Genomic DNA, 16,380 nt, shown 5'->3' on the forward strand with positions numbered 1-16,380 from the left:
GAAACCCTCTTATGAAGTGAAAAACCTATCTACCTTAGATGGGATCCCACTCCCTCTAAAATCCCAAGTTCGGAGTTTAGGTATTCTTCTTGATTCTACTCTGACCCTTGAACCCCATATTGCAACTGTATCTAGAAGTGCTTTCACTCAACTAAAACTAGTCCGCCAACTCCGTCCGTTTCTAGGAATGTCAGACCTGAGGAAAGTGACACAGGCTCTTGTGACCTCTAAATTGGACTATTGTAACTCTCTTTATATTGGACTATCTGCAAAATCACTCCGCCCGCTTAAGCTGGTACAGAGAGCGGTGGCCAGAATGCTGACTGGAGCTGGCCCACAAATGCACACCACACCTCTTCTTTACCAACTTCATTGGCTACCGATTTCATTTCGACATCAGTTTAAAATCCTGGTATTAACTTTTAAGGCCCTACATGGATTAGCACCAATATACTTATCAAACCGTGTTTTGGAATATAAATCTCAGCGACCGACAAGAGTATTTTTTGAACACTCTCTCATCATTCCTTCTACCTTTTTAATTCGTCGTTCCAATACTAGGAACAAAGCTTTTTCGACTATAGCTCCCATTTTATGGAATAATCTGCCGCCAGAGATACGACGTTCCCCTTCACTTACGGATTTTCGCCGTCAGTTAAAATTACTTTTGTTTCGTCAAGCTTTTAAAGTTTAAAATTTTTAATTGTTTTATTTCTCGTGGTTTTATGCTGGATTGTATTGGATATTGTTTGCGTGTTCGCCGCTCTGAATTCTATGAACTAGGGTGGGATATAAATTGTTTAAATAAATAAAATAAAAAATAAACATGCAAGCCCACTCACCACTGCAAGGTGACAATCCAGCGAGGGCTGCTATGCAGTGATAACACAGTAATTAGCATAATGTTCCTAGCATCTAGGGAAGAGGGCACTCAATCCCTTTGTGCCTCTTGCAATTGTTGCTGCATCCTTGATCTTTCCTCTGTTCCTTCCACCAACAGATATGTTTTCTCCAGGAAAGATGAGGGAGAGAAGGGTGGACTGCATGTGTGTCTGTGCCATCAAAGGTTTTGAAGACAAACATGAGTACCTTGAATTGGGCTTGGATGCTAAATAGCAGCTAGTACAGTTGCCAAAATACTGGCTGAGTATGCTGAAACTTCCCATTATTCATCAGGAGCCAAACAGTGGCATTCTGCATCAGACGCAGTCTATAAGGTGTCTGCATGGGCAGCCTTCATGTAGAGCACACCACAGTAGTCCTTCTTGGAGATTACAGAAACATACATCTGTGCAACAATATCTTCACCTTTGAGAAGAGGTGGAGACTATAAAAAATGCTTATCAAAGGCACCCCAGTGACCATTACTACCCTTTATCGAGGAGTTAAGCAGAGTCCAGGAACATCCTTAGATTCCATACCTGTTGGAAAGACATATTGTCTGCCAAACCATCCATCAGAGGTATATCCTATTCCTTACTAACTTCAGTTATGATTTGCTTAAATTCAACTTTTGATCCTGTTGCTGTCTTCCCAGTCTGATTCATGTGGACTGAATATCAGTTGCTGAGCTTGCCACTTACGCAAATCTACACAAGATTTTTTTTATTGCATCAGTTCTTGTACAATTGTTCCTCAGTTGCAGTTGTAAAGCTCTAGCATCGCTATTGAGGTAACTGGATTAATAATGGCATGTCACATTCCTACAATAATTAGAATTAGAGAATAAAAGAGAATGAATGAGAATCTGAAAGAGCAGCAGAGTCTGGAACACCTCCAGAACAAGAATAAGGGAGGGAGAAACATCAAAGGAAGGTGATGCTTCCAATAGCTGGGATCTCTGGTTCCATCTCTTGGCTGTGGAGCCAGCTCTCATTCTGCTGGAATAACCTCACAAATCTGTCATTTTCTTTCATACTGCTTGCCCTGCTGCTTGATTATGTGAAGTGGAGGAAGAGATGTAGTCGCTATCCACCAGGACCTACCCCTCTGCCTTTCATTGGGAACTTGCTACTGGCTGATATAAAGGACCCACATAAAACTATCCAACAGGTAAGTGCTGGCTGGACCAGCTCTGAGGGCATTGCATGTTATGGAATAATAGCATTAGCCAGGAGTGACTGTACCAGCTAAAATGACACCCCCCAATTGCATAATATTCAAATGCAATTTCTTTCCTCATTAATTGATGCAGAATAGTAAAATACACCACCATAGAAGATATTTTTGGCACAGCATTGCTGTCAGTGATCTGTGGCCTACCTAGGACATCAGTGAAGGCATACAGTGGGGACTTTAGTCTAGGACAACTGAGATTACAGTAGCAGAGAGAATTTTCCCTTAAGTCTAGTATTGCATTGTATAGCACTGCATTGGTGTATTTATGAACAATTTTTTTATTTTAAAAAATGTGTTTGTATATTTACTTGATGAATGTTTATTCTGCTCTTCAACCACAAAAAAATTCCTAGAGTGGCTTACAGAAATCAGTAACAAGGCAATCTCTTAACTTCGCGTTTCTACACTCAGATATCTTGGGGTTTTCATTCCTAAAAAAATAAGCAAAACGGAATTACTTAATTACACTCCTTTGACAAAGAAGATAAGAAAATTGTTGCTGGATTGGAAACACATACCTCTTTCATGGATGGGCAGAGTTGCAGCAGTGAAAATGATGGTTCTCCCAAAGTTATTGTTTCTCTTTAGGACAATCCCAATTGCCATCACCACCCATAAATTAAGAAGTTGGCAAAATTTGTTACTGAAGTTCATAAATCAAGGGAAAAGGCCTAGACTTTGTTTATCTATTTTATATAAGAGGGTAGCACAGGGGGGTGTAGGAATACCCAATTTAAAACTGTATCATGATGCTGCACTTGAAAAATTTGTTGCTAGTAATTCAGAAAGATATGAATTGTTCATGGTTGTCTATGGAATGTCCAGCCTGCTGGGAATTGAAAATTAGATTTTTACCTTTTATAGCATACAGGGATAAAGACCTTCATTTCCTAGATAACCCCTTCTTATTAGCAGACTTGTCTGTCTGAAGGTTGTGGGGGAAGAGTTTGATATCTCAGTGAACTATTATTCCATTTCTTCACTATCCATTATTTTACTATCAAAATAAGCTCTCAGACTTTGCTTGTTGGGAGGTGAAGGGGCTTTACACATTACATGACTTATTCATGAATGGAGTTCCACTTACTATTAAACAAATTCAGGAAAAACTATACCCACATCAATGTACTTGGTATCAGTTACTTCAGGTTCAGCACTTCTTAACAGTACCTTCTGTGGAGGAGCAGGGACAGAAATCATTGACTTCATTTGAGAAGTACTTGGTGGGAACATCATTCACTGATAAGGGTTCTTTATCATCTTTATATAAAATATTACTAGATTTAACTACTGGGACTTCACATAGTCTATGACAACAATGGGAGGAAGATGTTGGTATGGAGATTGATTCTGTAAAATGGGAAAATTATGGGATAAATTCCCATTTGATTCAATATCAGCAAAACTGTGGGAAAATTCATATAAAATTGTTCATAGGTGGTGTTTAACTCCATTAGTTTTGCATAGAATCAATAATACTACTACACAGAGGTGTTGGAGGGGGTCTGGAGAGCTTGGAAGTTATTTTCATATGTGGTGGACATTTGCTGCTGTTCAGGCATTTTGGAAAAAAGTGTTTCATGAAATTGGGATGATTACAGGGCAGTCTGATCCTGTTATGGCTCTCTTGTCGATTTTCCAAGGAGATAATCTATCACTGCACTCTAAGGATCTAATAGTAACCTTAATAGTGGCAGCAAGAATTGTAATTGCTCGTCATTGGAAAAAGATTGATTACAATTTAATAGAATTATGGTACTCTCAGGTATGGAACATAGCTTTAATGGAAAAATTGACACAACAAAGATTGGCAAGGCAGGATCCAAATAAAAAAGACAACTTTCATATTAAATGGTTTGTGTTTATAAGCTATATAGCAGTGGGGGAGCATGATTTCTATAAGCCATCAACTCAGGCCTCATTATGGAGGGATGTCTTCAGGTAGTCTATGCAGTTTACTGCACTAAATCCATCTACCAAAAGTAAATTTCTAGATCTCTATAGCATTCCTTGTATTAAATGTTATGTTTTTTAAAGCTTACATTAATCTCAGTAACTCTCTTCACCTCTTTTTTATTTATTGATTTCTTATTTTTATTATTATAATTTTAAAACATTTTTATTTTATTTTCTTCTTCCTTTTTAAATTTATTTATGTATATATGTTTTGATTGTATAAGCTACATGTCAGTACATTGTAACAGACATTTAAATTGTTGCAAAGTTTTTTATTTATACACTTAAGAAGTTGATTTTAAAAAAGGAAAAAGGAAAAAGAAAGACTTTAAAATGCAGTAGAAAAATTTTGAGCATCTTGGTCAAGTCATATTGCATATGCGGCTCTGTGTGTGTGTGTGTGTGTGTGTGTGTGTGTGTGTGTGTGTGTGTGTGTGTGTGTGTGTGTGTGCGCGTGTGTACATGCACCACTCTAAAAAGACTATACAGGAAAATCCAAAGTGGAAAAGAGAACAATTATTAAACAAGGGCAATTAACACAAAATTGAATTCTTTATATGCAACAATGTGAATAATGCTCCTTTTTTCTTTCTTTGGTTGTGTGTTATGTATTGTTTTATACTGTTCTGATATTTGTATGGCAAAGAAGAAATAAAATGTGTTAAAAAAATAAAAATAAGGCAATCTCTTATACGACCAGCTAGAATGGAAGCAGTTTGAGGAGAGGAGTTATTGGTCTCTTGCAGAGGTGATACAATGTCCTTTCTTCCCTTTTCCCCCCTCTCTGCTGCTGTCGGGTGACAGTGGATGGAGGAAGTACCTTATGAAACTGGCTTCTCAGCAGAGCTCCTGGTGGCCCTGCTTCCCTTTCCCTTCCCTCCCTCTCTCTGGTGTGTACATCCCCTATATATTGGGATGTGCCATTAAGGCAGGGGTGGAAACCTTTGGCCAGCAGGGCACTCTTGGCCCACAAGGTCATTTTCCTCAAACTATGCCCACATGTCAATCAGCTGGCATCACTTGCGATGTCAGCTGATAGCCAGGAGGGCAGCGTTCAATTCTACATTGGCTGAGGATGCCTGCAGCCAACACAGCAGGATTTAACCCAAGCTCATTAGCTAATGAGCAGGGATTAAATCCTGTTCGGTTTGGCTGTGCACACGTGTTCTCAGTAGGGAACAGTCATGCACAGCCAAAGAAAGCCTGTGAGGTGCAGGCGAGGGGAGGGGAGAAAGAAGTGCTTTGCCAGCCCATGCTAGCAATGCCCTTTGTGCTGCAGTTCCCTGGCAGCCAGTGAGAGATTTTGGCAAAAACCCAGAGCAAGGGATTTTGACATTTGGGTGCGGCAACCCACCTATCAATCATGTGGACAACTCATCTGTCAATCCCAAAGCCTCAGCATAGGGTTGGCCAAGTGCTTATTTCTTCCCTCACTTGGTGGGTGTGGTGAGGAAAGAAAGAAGTCTGCACCTTACAAGCTTTCTTTATGTGCTTGTGCCTGTTCTTAGCAGGGAGCATGCACACACAGCTAACACAGTAGGATTTAAACCCACATAACAGCTGATGAACTGGTGTAAAATTCTGCTCAGTTTGGCTGCCCATGCCAGTTCCCAGCAGGAAACAGGCATGTATAGTCAAGCTGTAAGCTGCAGGAAGTTTGTGCAAGGGATTTTGACAATCAAATATGACAACCCTCCTGTCAATCATGTGGTATCATTATGATGTCACAAGATTGACAGTTGGTAGCCCCATCCAAATTTGGCCCAGGAGGCTGATCCTGATAAGATTCCCACATTAGGATTTAATTGCTTTTGTTGTGCTTTTCCTTTGCATATGAGCCTAATTTTCTCTCTTTTTTCCTATCTATCAAAGCTGGAAAAAAAGTTTGGACCAGCCATCTCACTCAAGGCTGGATGGAAAAATATTGTCATACTAAATGGGTTCAAGATGATAAAGGAGGCACTGGGACAAAAAGCTGAGGACTTCATTGACCGACCATCAGTTCCATTGTTGAATCTAATTAGCCATGGAAAGAATTGTGCAGGTGAGTGTTGCTCCTGACTCAATGGAATGGACTATATACGTTCTAGCAAAGTGTCTGTGAAGTGCTATGACCAAAAGAGCACAGTCAAAAATCCATCTTAGGGCAATTTAATATTTTAGATACACATATGCAGCAGCATTGGCCCATCACTTCTCTCCTGTATCCCATTCATTCATTGGATGAAACAGGCAATGGTAGCTATTACTGGGTAGAGCAGAGAACCCAGAAGTGAAGTGCCACTGCAACCCAGATAGAATGATTTTCTCCCACACAACAGCAGCTGAGGAAGGAACAGCTGGGGGTGGGAGTGGGAAGCCACTTTCAGAAGAGCCAAAAGTGGCAGAAAAGCACAGCTATGTGTTCATTCTGCTCTCCCACTGGTCCTCCCACAAAAAAGAAAATGGCATAAGAAAGGAAGAAAAGAAACGAGAGTGGAAGAGAGAAACAGGCAGCAAGCAAGCAAGCATGCAAGTGGATGAGGGTGGCACTTAAGATTGTAAATGGACACTCACTCAATTGCCTGTGGGAAGGCAAGACACGTGTGTGACTGGGCACTGAAGCTTTTGAGAAGTTTGTTCTTCCTTTCATTTGACAGTAAAGGACTACATAGGTAGGGACAGGAAGGTGGAAGAGAAGCTTTTGTGGATTTAACTGCAAAGTTGGCCACATTAGTCAGCAGGACAGCTGCCATCTGCTGGCTGTGTGATCAGCATAACATGGCAGGCGGCACAGTTAAAAGCTAGGCCTTGACCAGACACCGCAGCTGTCAATGGACTCACAGGGTTAAGAGAATGGTTAGCAATTTCCAAGGACAGTACACCAGTCCTGGCTTAAAAAAAAATCAGAAGGAAAATTAACAAAAACCAAGCTTTATTTATTTATTTATTTATCCCACCCTTCCTCCCAGCAGGAGCCCAGGGTGGCAAACAAAAGCACTAAAAACACTTTAAACATCACAAAAACAGACTTTAAAATACATTAAAACAAAACATCTTTAAGAACTTTTAAAAAAAAGCTTTCAAGACTTTTTTTTTAAAAAAAGGTTAAAAACATTGGGGGGGTTAAAAAAGATTTCACACTGGAATAGTTCTCTGAACAAATGAAGAGACAAATAGTGAACTTTTTTGAATTTATATTATATCCTTCAGGAATACTAATGGCAACATGTAGCAATGGCTGGAGGGAGCAAAGAAGATTCTGTGTCTCCATCCTGAAGAACTTTGGGATGGGGAAGAAAATGCTTGGAGAGAGAGTGTCTGAAGAAGCTGGATATTTGTGCTCTGAATTCAGATCTAAAGAAGGTAATTTCATTCTTGACGACATTCTCTCTGCTGTGGAGTCTCTTTTGATACAACAGCAGGAAGGGCATTCTATAAACCTTCATGCTAAAACTAACTCCCATCTCCAAATCAGCAGCAGCAGCATAATTTATAACATATAAAACCGATTCTGGCCCACATGCATTGGCTGCCTGTATGTTTCCGAGCTCGATTCAAGGTGCTGGTTTTGACCTATAAAGCCTTACATGGCTTGGGACCACAATACCAGATGGAACGCCTCTCCCGATATGAACCCATCTGTACACTACGTTCAAGATCAAAGGCCCTCCTCCAGGTGCCTACTCCGAGGGAAGCTGGGAGTCTGGCAAGAAGGAAGAGGACCTTCTCAGTGGTGGCCCCCAAATTATGGAATGATGTTGTTGACGAGGTGCGCCTGGCGCCAACACTGTTATCTTTTCTGCACCAGGTCAAGACTTTCCTCTTCTCCCAGGCATTTTAGCATGTGTTTTAAGTTATTTTAAATTTTTAAATTGTGTTTTAAATTGTTTTTAAAAGATGTGTTTTTAAATTTGTATATTTGTTTTAATGTTTTTAGTTACTGTAAACCACCCAGAGAGCTTCGGCTATGGGGCGCTATACTCCCCCTCACCACTGTGTGTGTTTATATGCCTGCCAATTTAGGATTGCCCTCAATGTTTCTGATAAAGAGGACTTTAGTCCATAAAGGCTTACACCACAATAAGTGTCTTTATAGTGCTGCAAGATTTCTAGTAATAATGTTCATAAATAAAATTATGCTGCTGCTGCTGCTGATTTGGAGATGGGGGTTAGTTTTAGCATGAAGGTTTATAGAATGCCCTTCCTGCTGTTGTATCAAAATGTTACCAGCTGCCACTGGTTGGTTCCTTTTTGGGTGCTCCTTAGATCTGGATGATATAAGAAAGGACTGGTGGAACATGGAGGTTGTGAGCTATGCAGCTGATTACCTGTGCTATATGGCAAAGTGTTCCAAGAATGTACAGTCCCATTTATAGAAGGAGTTATATAGTTACATAGAAACATAGGAAGCTGCCTTATATTGAGACAGATCATTGGTCTATCTAGCTTAGTACTGTGTACACTGACCGGCAGTGGCCCTCCAGGGTTTTAGACAGGAATCTTTATGAGCTGTACCTGGAGATGACAGGGATTGAGCCTGGGACCTTCTGCATGCAAGGCAGATGCTCTTCCATTGAACTACAGTCCTTTCCCTAAGTGGTAAGTGATAACTTCATATTATTCCATATATGAAGGGGTACACTACTCGATTTCCAAAGCTGGCATAGCCTTTAGGGTCTCTTTGTTTTTGTTCATTTGTGTCTTTAATTGAAGCTATCTATGCTATGTGAATGGCACAACAACAGAGGAAATGCCAGTTCCATAGGAACGGCCTGCACAATTGGCTCTGCTTGCACTCAGCCCCTAGCCATATGGGATTGCATTACAGAAGAATAGCTTTTGCATGTTTGCAACTGTGTTTGAGGGACACCACAGTCAGAATGCTTTCTTGCCTGGATTTTTCTTGTTTAGACCAGCCTTTTTCCACTTGGTGCCCTCTGGATGTTGGCTATGCTGGCTGGGACCGATGGGAGTTGAAGCCCAAGGTATCTGGAGGGTGGCAAGTTGGGGAAGGCTGATCTAGACGATGCTTGCTTAATTGAAAGCAGGCCTTATACGATGGCACACCTTTAATCTTTTCCTTGTTCTCATATCTTATCCAGGTTCTCCTTTTGATCCCAAAAACCTCATCTTCAGGGCAGTTGGTAATATTATCTGTAACCTAACATTTGGTGACCGCTTTGAATACAATGATGAGACATTCCTGAAGCTAATGCAGATGACTGAGGAGATCATGAAGACAATAGCCAGAAGCATTCCTCAGGTACCTTCCTGAGTTTGTCTACACATTAAAGGGAAACAGATACCTGACTTTTGGTTGGTCAGCATGTACAAAGAGAGGGCTTTTTTTCCCCCAGGTCACCCCATGTTAGTTACGGAGCACCCTCATCAAGGAGCCCTATCTGACTCAGTCTTTGATTACCCATCAGCATGTAGTCAAACCTTTTGAGGTCCTTGTGGCGTGGCATTGACACTCAGTATCAATATTCCCTCCCCAAGGAATTCCCGCTCCCTAAAGAACACAGCAGGGCAGCTTATCCTGTTGCCTGGGGATTGGAAGCATGCTGCCCCCAAACAACACTCTGCACTGGAAATGACCTCTCACAGACAGATGCACTGTCATCAGACAAATCACCTTCCCTGCCAGCAGCATAGCACAAGGACAACGATGTCACCGATGAGGCCATAGTCATTCCACAATGGGCTCCACAATGGGTTCAGAAGTGTGGGAGGAAGCCCTTTGAAAAAATGTGGGAAGTGTGCCTGGAGCCTTTTGCCCCTACTTTGCTTCAGCGCTTGATAAGAAACAGAGAACCTGCTTGGGCCTTATAAATAACGCCACTAAAATGAGAAGCCCATAACAGGTGAGCCCACTTGGGTTCCAACAAAGGTGTGGGCCTCACCAGCTATTGTGTGCAACACACACTTCAGGCAAGGAGGAGGTTGCCCATTCCTAGTCAACTCAAAATGGCATCCCTGTCGAGAGATGATGGGACCTACTAGTAAAAAAAAGCCTCTGTCAGCCGCTCCATAGAAAGGGCTAGAGTAGAAATTTATGCTCTGAAGGGAGATCAAACCTACAGCAAAGGCAGGGTCAGGCCCTCCAATACTGAGAGAAATAAATACAGACACACTGAATGAAAAAATACAAATAGCATCCCTGCCACACCAGTTTGAAAGTGGGACCCACCAATGCAGTGCCTGGAGCCACAGACCCAAAGGATTGCCCAGATGGAAAAATGGATGATTGTGGACCCTGAAAAACAGGCTGCCCCAAGGGGAAACAAGGTGACTTCCTTCGTTTCTCACACTAGGCAACAGGGGGCAAGAGAGTCCCAGACACAGACAAATATCAAACTTGAGGTAAAATTTGAAAGAAAAACCACAAACAGTAAACAGGCCAAGGCAACTGGAGAGGGGACAAACACAATCACAGAGCACTCACTCAAAAAATACAGCCAAAACCCTGCTACTACTGACAAAGGCAGGAGCTGTGAATAGACCCTACCAGCACCAACCTCAGGAAGGGTCCGTCTGATGAGTGGGATGTCTTCTCCCCCTAGAGAGGAGGCAGAAGATTGACAGTGACCCTGTCTGATCCACAAGAGGGAGGCATTATCCCAGTTATCAGGAATTTCCCCCAGCCTCATCTGGTCAATAAATGAAGACCCTCATTTGAAGTCTGAAAAGCTTGGAACTGGTGAAAGGGAGAGCCGTATGCAGTTCAATGCTTCTCTTATTGCTACTTGAGCAACTGAGCTATTTGAACTGAGCTAGTTAAGCTAAATAGCTAATGAATTTCAGCATTAAATTCTAGTTTCTGGAAAGTGGGTGGGGAGAGAGAGCTGATATTCATTCAAAAAACATCGAAATTTCATGTCAAACCAAGAACAGAAACACACTTCATTTTATAAGTTTTCTTTTTTGGTAGGAATCTTGCTTCACTTCCTTTGCAGCAAGACAATTTATTTGTGTCATTTGAGATTTTTACTTATTTATTTAAAAATGTATAAACTGTTTTTACATTTTAAAATGGTCTTCAAAGTGATGTACAAAAAATCCCGTTGAAATAAACTGTAAAAAAACTACTTTTGATGACAGACAGGTCTCCTGCATTTCTTCTTCTTCTCAGGTCAAGAGCATCTGTGGACCCTGACCCGTAGCTGCATTTTGCTTCTTTAACTGAAAAATACAAATAGCCATTTGGGTGTGAGCCTTTGAGCAGAAAAAATCAGAAAAGAAATGATAAAAATCCCTCTTTCCCCTGCACCAGTCTTCCACTCCACATTACACATTACACTCGCTGTGTTTTCTTGGGGAAAAAATGTTTTCATTTATAATTACTACAGCAACAAAGCAACAAAGATTAATAATAATGATAAAAATGATCTTGGAAAAGAAAATAGTAGCCTTGCCATCAGTTTCTAACCGAGTAGAAAAGTAATGTATCATCTAACTCTGATTGATTCTGCAACTTGGCAACAGGATGGTCTGGACTGCACATAATTCTAAACCATAGTTTAGTGTTGTGCACATGAGCTTCAGGCTTTTGTGGTCCCCTTCTACTTTTCTTCTCTGGTATGGCTGTGAAGGGATTGGAGGTGACAAACCCAAGGCTTATGCATGTAATGCTAGAGTATGGCTCAGTGTTACATGTGAATACTAGTCAGTTAGAAGTTTGGTAATGTCTGTTTTTGAAGTTTAGTTCACAGCAGCCCCCAAATTATTGCATGAGGGAAGAAGGGGAAGAATGGTGATGAAGTTGGGAGAAAAGTATCTCCTCATCAGTGTGAAAAAGTTGCTAGTTAGGAACTTTCCATAAGAATACAATTTCACTTCAAGTGAAATATCTCTTAAATGCTACCTTTGTATCTGAAAAAGATGTCCATGTCTCTTTCTTTGATTTCTGCTATACCAGCTTTTGGCTGCAGGATCCGGATTGTCCTGCTTTCCTGGACCTCACCGTAAAGTGCAGAAACTCTATGAAGAAATTAGTGCTATTCTGAAAGAGATTGTGAATGAACATAAGAACACCAGAGATCCCACCGTTCCAAGAGATTTGATTGATGCATTTCTGGAGGAGATGGAAAAGGTAGGAAGACATTTAATGACACAGAACCTCTGGGACTTTTTGTATGGTTTTTAGATTTCACTTGATTAGTTCTGATTAGAATGTCTGCCACCTAAACTGCATCAGTAAAACTTCAGGATCTTGTGGGGAAACATCTAGAAACCTTTACCCTGACATGATATCCTACATCTAGCATTGTCAGGAAGTCCCCAAAAGAGGATGTAACATGATTGATCAAATGTTGGGTCCATAGAAGTCCATCTGTAGCTAAAACCAGCACTCTTTTATTTTTTAATATTTTATGGCCAAGCATCTATTGGCTGCATCCCAACATTGTAGTGCTGCATCCGGCCCAGAAGTATTGTAGGGGAAATAACAACAACTGTAGTTGTTGTTATTGTTATTATTGTTATCCACCCTTCATCAGTAGGTCCTAGGGTGGGTCATAACAATGCATAACACATTGTTAAAAACAGTTTAAAACAAATTACATTCACAACTAAGGGGATCTGAAAAAAATGTATCTCAAGTGCCAAAAGCCAGATGAAGGGGTGCGTCTTCAGCAGCAGTGTAGTGGCAAATTCAAAAGTGCAGGGTCCCTTCATGACAGTCACACCACACCCCCTCACAGTCATGCTCCTTTCTATGATTATACAAACTTCTAAGATTATACAATAATCTTTAGTAAGATATAGTAAGAACTTAGTCTCTTACTTAGTTTGGAGTACCTTGCCTTACTGATGCATTACAATGATAGATGTCGATATACGTGTGTTGCCTTTCAGCTAGATCTATTTTCTGTGCATGTACATGGGCAAATGTACTAAGATACTGTAAGGTAAGGAACTTCTTTTGCTGAGTTTCCCTTCTTCGTTGTCATACTATGACTCAGAGTAACTGCATTTGGGCAGAGCTTATGAGTTTTAGGAAGAAACTTAAGCATGGAAATGCCTGATCCCTAATGGTGTTAGCTGCACCCCCACCACACACAAACACTTACGCATGTTCATTTGCATTTCACCCTACCATGCATGACCCACATATATAGAGTATAATTAAAAGCTGAAGCACGCTTTCTCCCCCTGCCTTGAATGTATTTTTCCTCTCTTTCCCTCCTGCTCCCATACTACTCCTGGCTTTGGGCTGGAACAAAACCACACATATTCCATCTCTCTCTTTTTGCTGCTGGGCTGAGAATAAGATCCTTGTAAACAAATTGGAGTCCATGCAGCAGAGGGTGGGGGGAAAGAGAGAGAGAGAGAGAATGCAATGCCTTTCAGCCCAAGTTCTTCCCTCCCCTACTTCCTTTTTCACTTTGCCTTGCTTGCTTGCTCTCCATCTCATCACCACACTTATCAGTCCTTCCCACACATGCCATCTCCCACAACAACAAATGTCCCTAGGAGCCAATCATCATCATGGTTCATTTGTATGCTGTCATTCCATAGTAATCTATGCTCATGGTGGCTCACAACATGAAAAGGTTACATAATGTTACAAAACAAATTCAAATATCAGCATGAAAGGGGAGTGTGTTAGCTACTGAGAAAAGTCTTCTCAGCAGCTGACTTGCCTCCTTTCACTCTGATTAGCTCTAATCAGTAGGGAAAGATGCTGGAGACATAGGGCTCATCCAAATGGAGAGGGATAATCCATGTTTTCCATATCCGGTTCGTCCTCACTTTGCCTGTTTGTTCGCTCTTTCCCAATAAAAAAACCCACTTTTTTTGCGCCCACACACGCAGCAAGAGGACCTGTACTTCTTCTCGCTTTTTCCCAGCTCCACCCATAACACTCCCCCCTGTCAGCCAATTGGTCCGCAAAAATGTGACATATGCTCCTCTCCCCCTTTGCAACAAAGCACAACAAGGTGCATGCGCTTGAACGTACGAGTGCGAAAGTTTGAATTTCCTGATGGTTTGGTAGTAGTGGCTGTAATGGAGTTCCTTGTCGCTCACCACTCTGGCGCAGCGCCGGCTGGGGGTGTGTGTCTCCAGGTGCCCCTGACCATCCAGGGGGATTGTGGGCAGTGCAAGGGATCAGTGCTTGTAATCACCGGGTGAATCCCTCCGCAACCGTTGGGCTCATTCACTACAGAATTCAGCCCCGGACCATTATGCGGCTCGGTGGCAAGAATGCTGCCCCTGAGGGAAGCAAACAGCCCCCCCCGACGGGTGGCTGCTCTTGGCTCGGCCAGGGAATGCAGGCAAACAGCCCCGTGTGCTGCTGTGTCAATCTGCGCTGAAGTGACCAGCACAGGCTTTGCAGTGTTCCCTCTGATAAAAGAAACATGCAAACCACTTATATGCCTATAATTCCTGTATTTTTGTTTGTTTGTATCTGCGATATTTCGCAAAACCGACTGTATGCTTTTCTATCTTTATGCATATTAACATTTCTGGAGATACACATAATTGCAATTCCACTTATTTCTCCAGAACACCAAGTAACAATGTGTCATGTCTAGGAAGGTAGACCACCAGTCTCTATGGTTGCGGGTGGCTGAGAGCTCTAGCAAACCACTTATATGCCAGTAATTCCTGTGGGTTTTTTGCTTGTATTTGCCATATTTCGCAAAAGCGACTGTATGCTTTTCAGCTCAGCTGGGCTGCGGAGAACCAGCAGGCTGTGGTTGAAATTGACAAGACTCGAAGAGAGTAGCCTTGCAGGCAGGAAAGCGAAATTGACTAAGGGTCTGTAATCCAAGAGGAAAGCCTCTATTTCTATTCTCCCCCCCTCTCCCTCGACTCTGGATGCCTGGAAGCAAAGACCAATACGTTCATGAAGGGCATTTGATGTGGGGGGTGAGGGGTGAGAGGTGGGAGGTGGAGGTTAGGCAAAGATAAATATTTTCTCCCTTGAAAAAGTTTCCAAACAACCACAATTGCAGATCTCACTCTAAGCGGCTGCCCAGTTTGCAGGCTGGCTAAAAATTAACCGCTGTTGATGCTTCTGCGCAAATGCACTTTTTTGCATCTGCACAGTAGAAGTTGCAGGGCCCCCCCAACACCACACCATTGCTCTGATAGGTTCCTTTTTCCCAGGCTTTCCCCGGACATTCGCGCAGCGCACATGTGCAACAGTGGGAATACGTGATTGGCTGAGAATGAGGGAAGGGATATGGGGAACTGCCCAAGAACCGCCCATCAAATGCCCACAGCTGTAAAGTCCACGGTATTGAATCCGAGTGCCTGAAGGTACAGCGGATGATTCCCGGTTTAAAAAAGCAAATTGCGTGATTTGCGGTATTGCAGGAGTGGATTTAACCGTGCGAAAATGCGCAAAAGCGCACAGCGTCATATGGACAACCGAAAAATAATGAAAACACAAAGCGATCATGTCACACATTTTACAGTCGTCTGGATGAGCCCATAGAGTCCCTGCTGGGACCTGCTCCCCAAAAAGTAAGGAGTCTGACACACACATCCCCGAGTACCCTGGATGCCTATACCCCTGGACTCTTCAGCATACGATGAAAGCTGTACAGTGACGGTGCCAGGTGCACCTCTGTGAGAAGGTAATTTCATAATTTAGGGGCAGTCATAGAGAATGCCCTCTCCTGGCCCCCACAAATGTCTGAGGGCAATGGAACTACCAAGAGGGTCCCTTCTGCTGATTTCAACACCTGAGAGGGTCTATAGGGAACGAGGTGATCTTTCAGATATTTAGGCCCTGAGTCGTCTAGGGAATGAAGGTGGCAGTGCCTGCAGCCTCTCAGTTTGACTTTGAGAGGAGTATCGCTGTTTCTATCTAGTATTGCTAATTGCTTTCATTACTGCCCGCACTCACCATACGCATTGCGCTTTTCAGAGTGGTGCCACAGTAGTGCTTAGGGGGGAGTTGAGGGCACCATTCCAAGAGCCCCCTCAAACTTTACTCTGGTGCTGGTTGCCACCAAACATGACCCAAGATTGAATTCAGAATGTACTGGAGAGTTCAGTTCTGCACAATTCAGGCCAGATTTTCAAGGGGACTTTCCAGACTATTCAGAAAGTTATGACTGATTGTGGCAGGTCCCATTCCTACAATTGTCTTTCATAGGCCAGAGAAGAGGCCTCATGTGGCAGATTTAGCATTATTGCCCAATGTCACCCCTAAAACATCAGCAAAACCATGGTGGGTAGAAAGTTCTCTTCCCTCTGGATGCTGAGCCATGCATGCACAAAGGCATGTGTGGCCTGAATAATACAGTCATTGCACACGCACAATGCACTTAGTTCTCAAACTTCTTGGCATGCATTAAGCAGCTTTTC

At 42.3% G+C, this 16,380-nt stretch overlaps 1 protein-coding gene across 3 annotated transcripts in view; it reads left to right on the top strand.

Moving 5' to 3' along the window:
* Positions 1-1,622: 1,622 nt before the first annotated feature.
* LOC133390537 (cytochrome P450 2D14-like) overlaps positions 1,623-16,380 on the top strand; it is a 33,481-nt gene continuing 18,723 nt past the window's right edge. The window contains exons 1-6 of one of the 3 annotated variants that reach the window (XM_061639332.1): positions 1,623-1,672; positions 1,948-2,052; positions 5,947-6,118; positions 7,267-7,419; positions 9,159-9,319; positions 11,975-12,148. In XM_061639332.1, the coding sequence (XP_061495316.1) occupies positions 6,022-6,118; positions 7,267-7,419; positions 9,159-9,319; positions 11,975-12,148 (585 nt within the window). In that variant the 5' untranslated portion in view covers positions 1,623-1,672; positions 1,948-2,052; positions 5,947-6,021. Of the gene's footprint in view, positions 1,673-1,693; positions 2,053-5,591; positions 5,699-5,946; positions 6,119-7,266; positions 7,420-9,158; positions 9,320-11,974; positions 12,149-16,380 lie in introns of those variants that run through there. The other 2 variants (XM_061639330.1, XM_061639331.1) reach the window with 2 other exon arrangements.

This window comes from Rhineura floridana, chromosome 8 (genome assembly GCF_030035675.1).
Source record: "Rhineura floridana isolate rRhiFlo1 chromosome 8, rRhiFlo1.hap2, whole genome shotgun sequence".
Taxonomy (NCBI): Eukaryota; Metazoa; Chordata; class Lepidosauria; order Squamata; family Rhineuridae; genus Rhineura; species Rhineura floridana.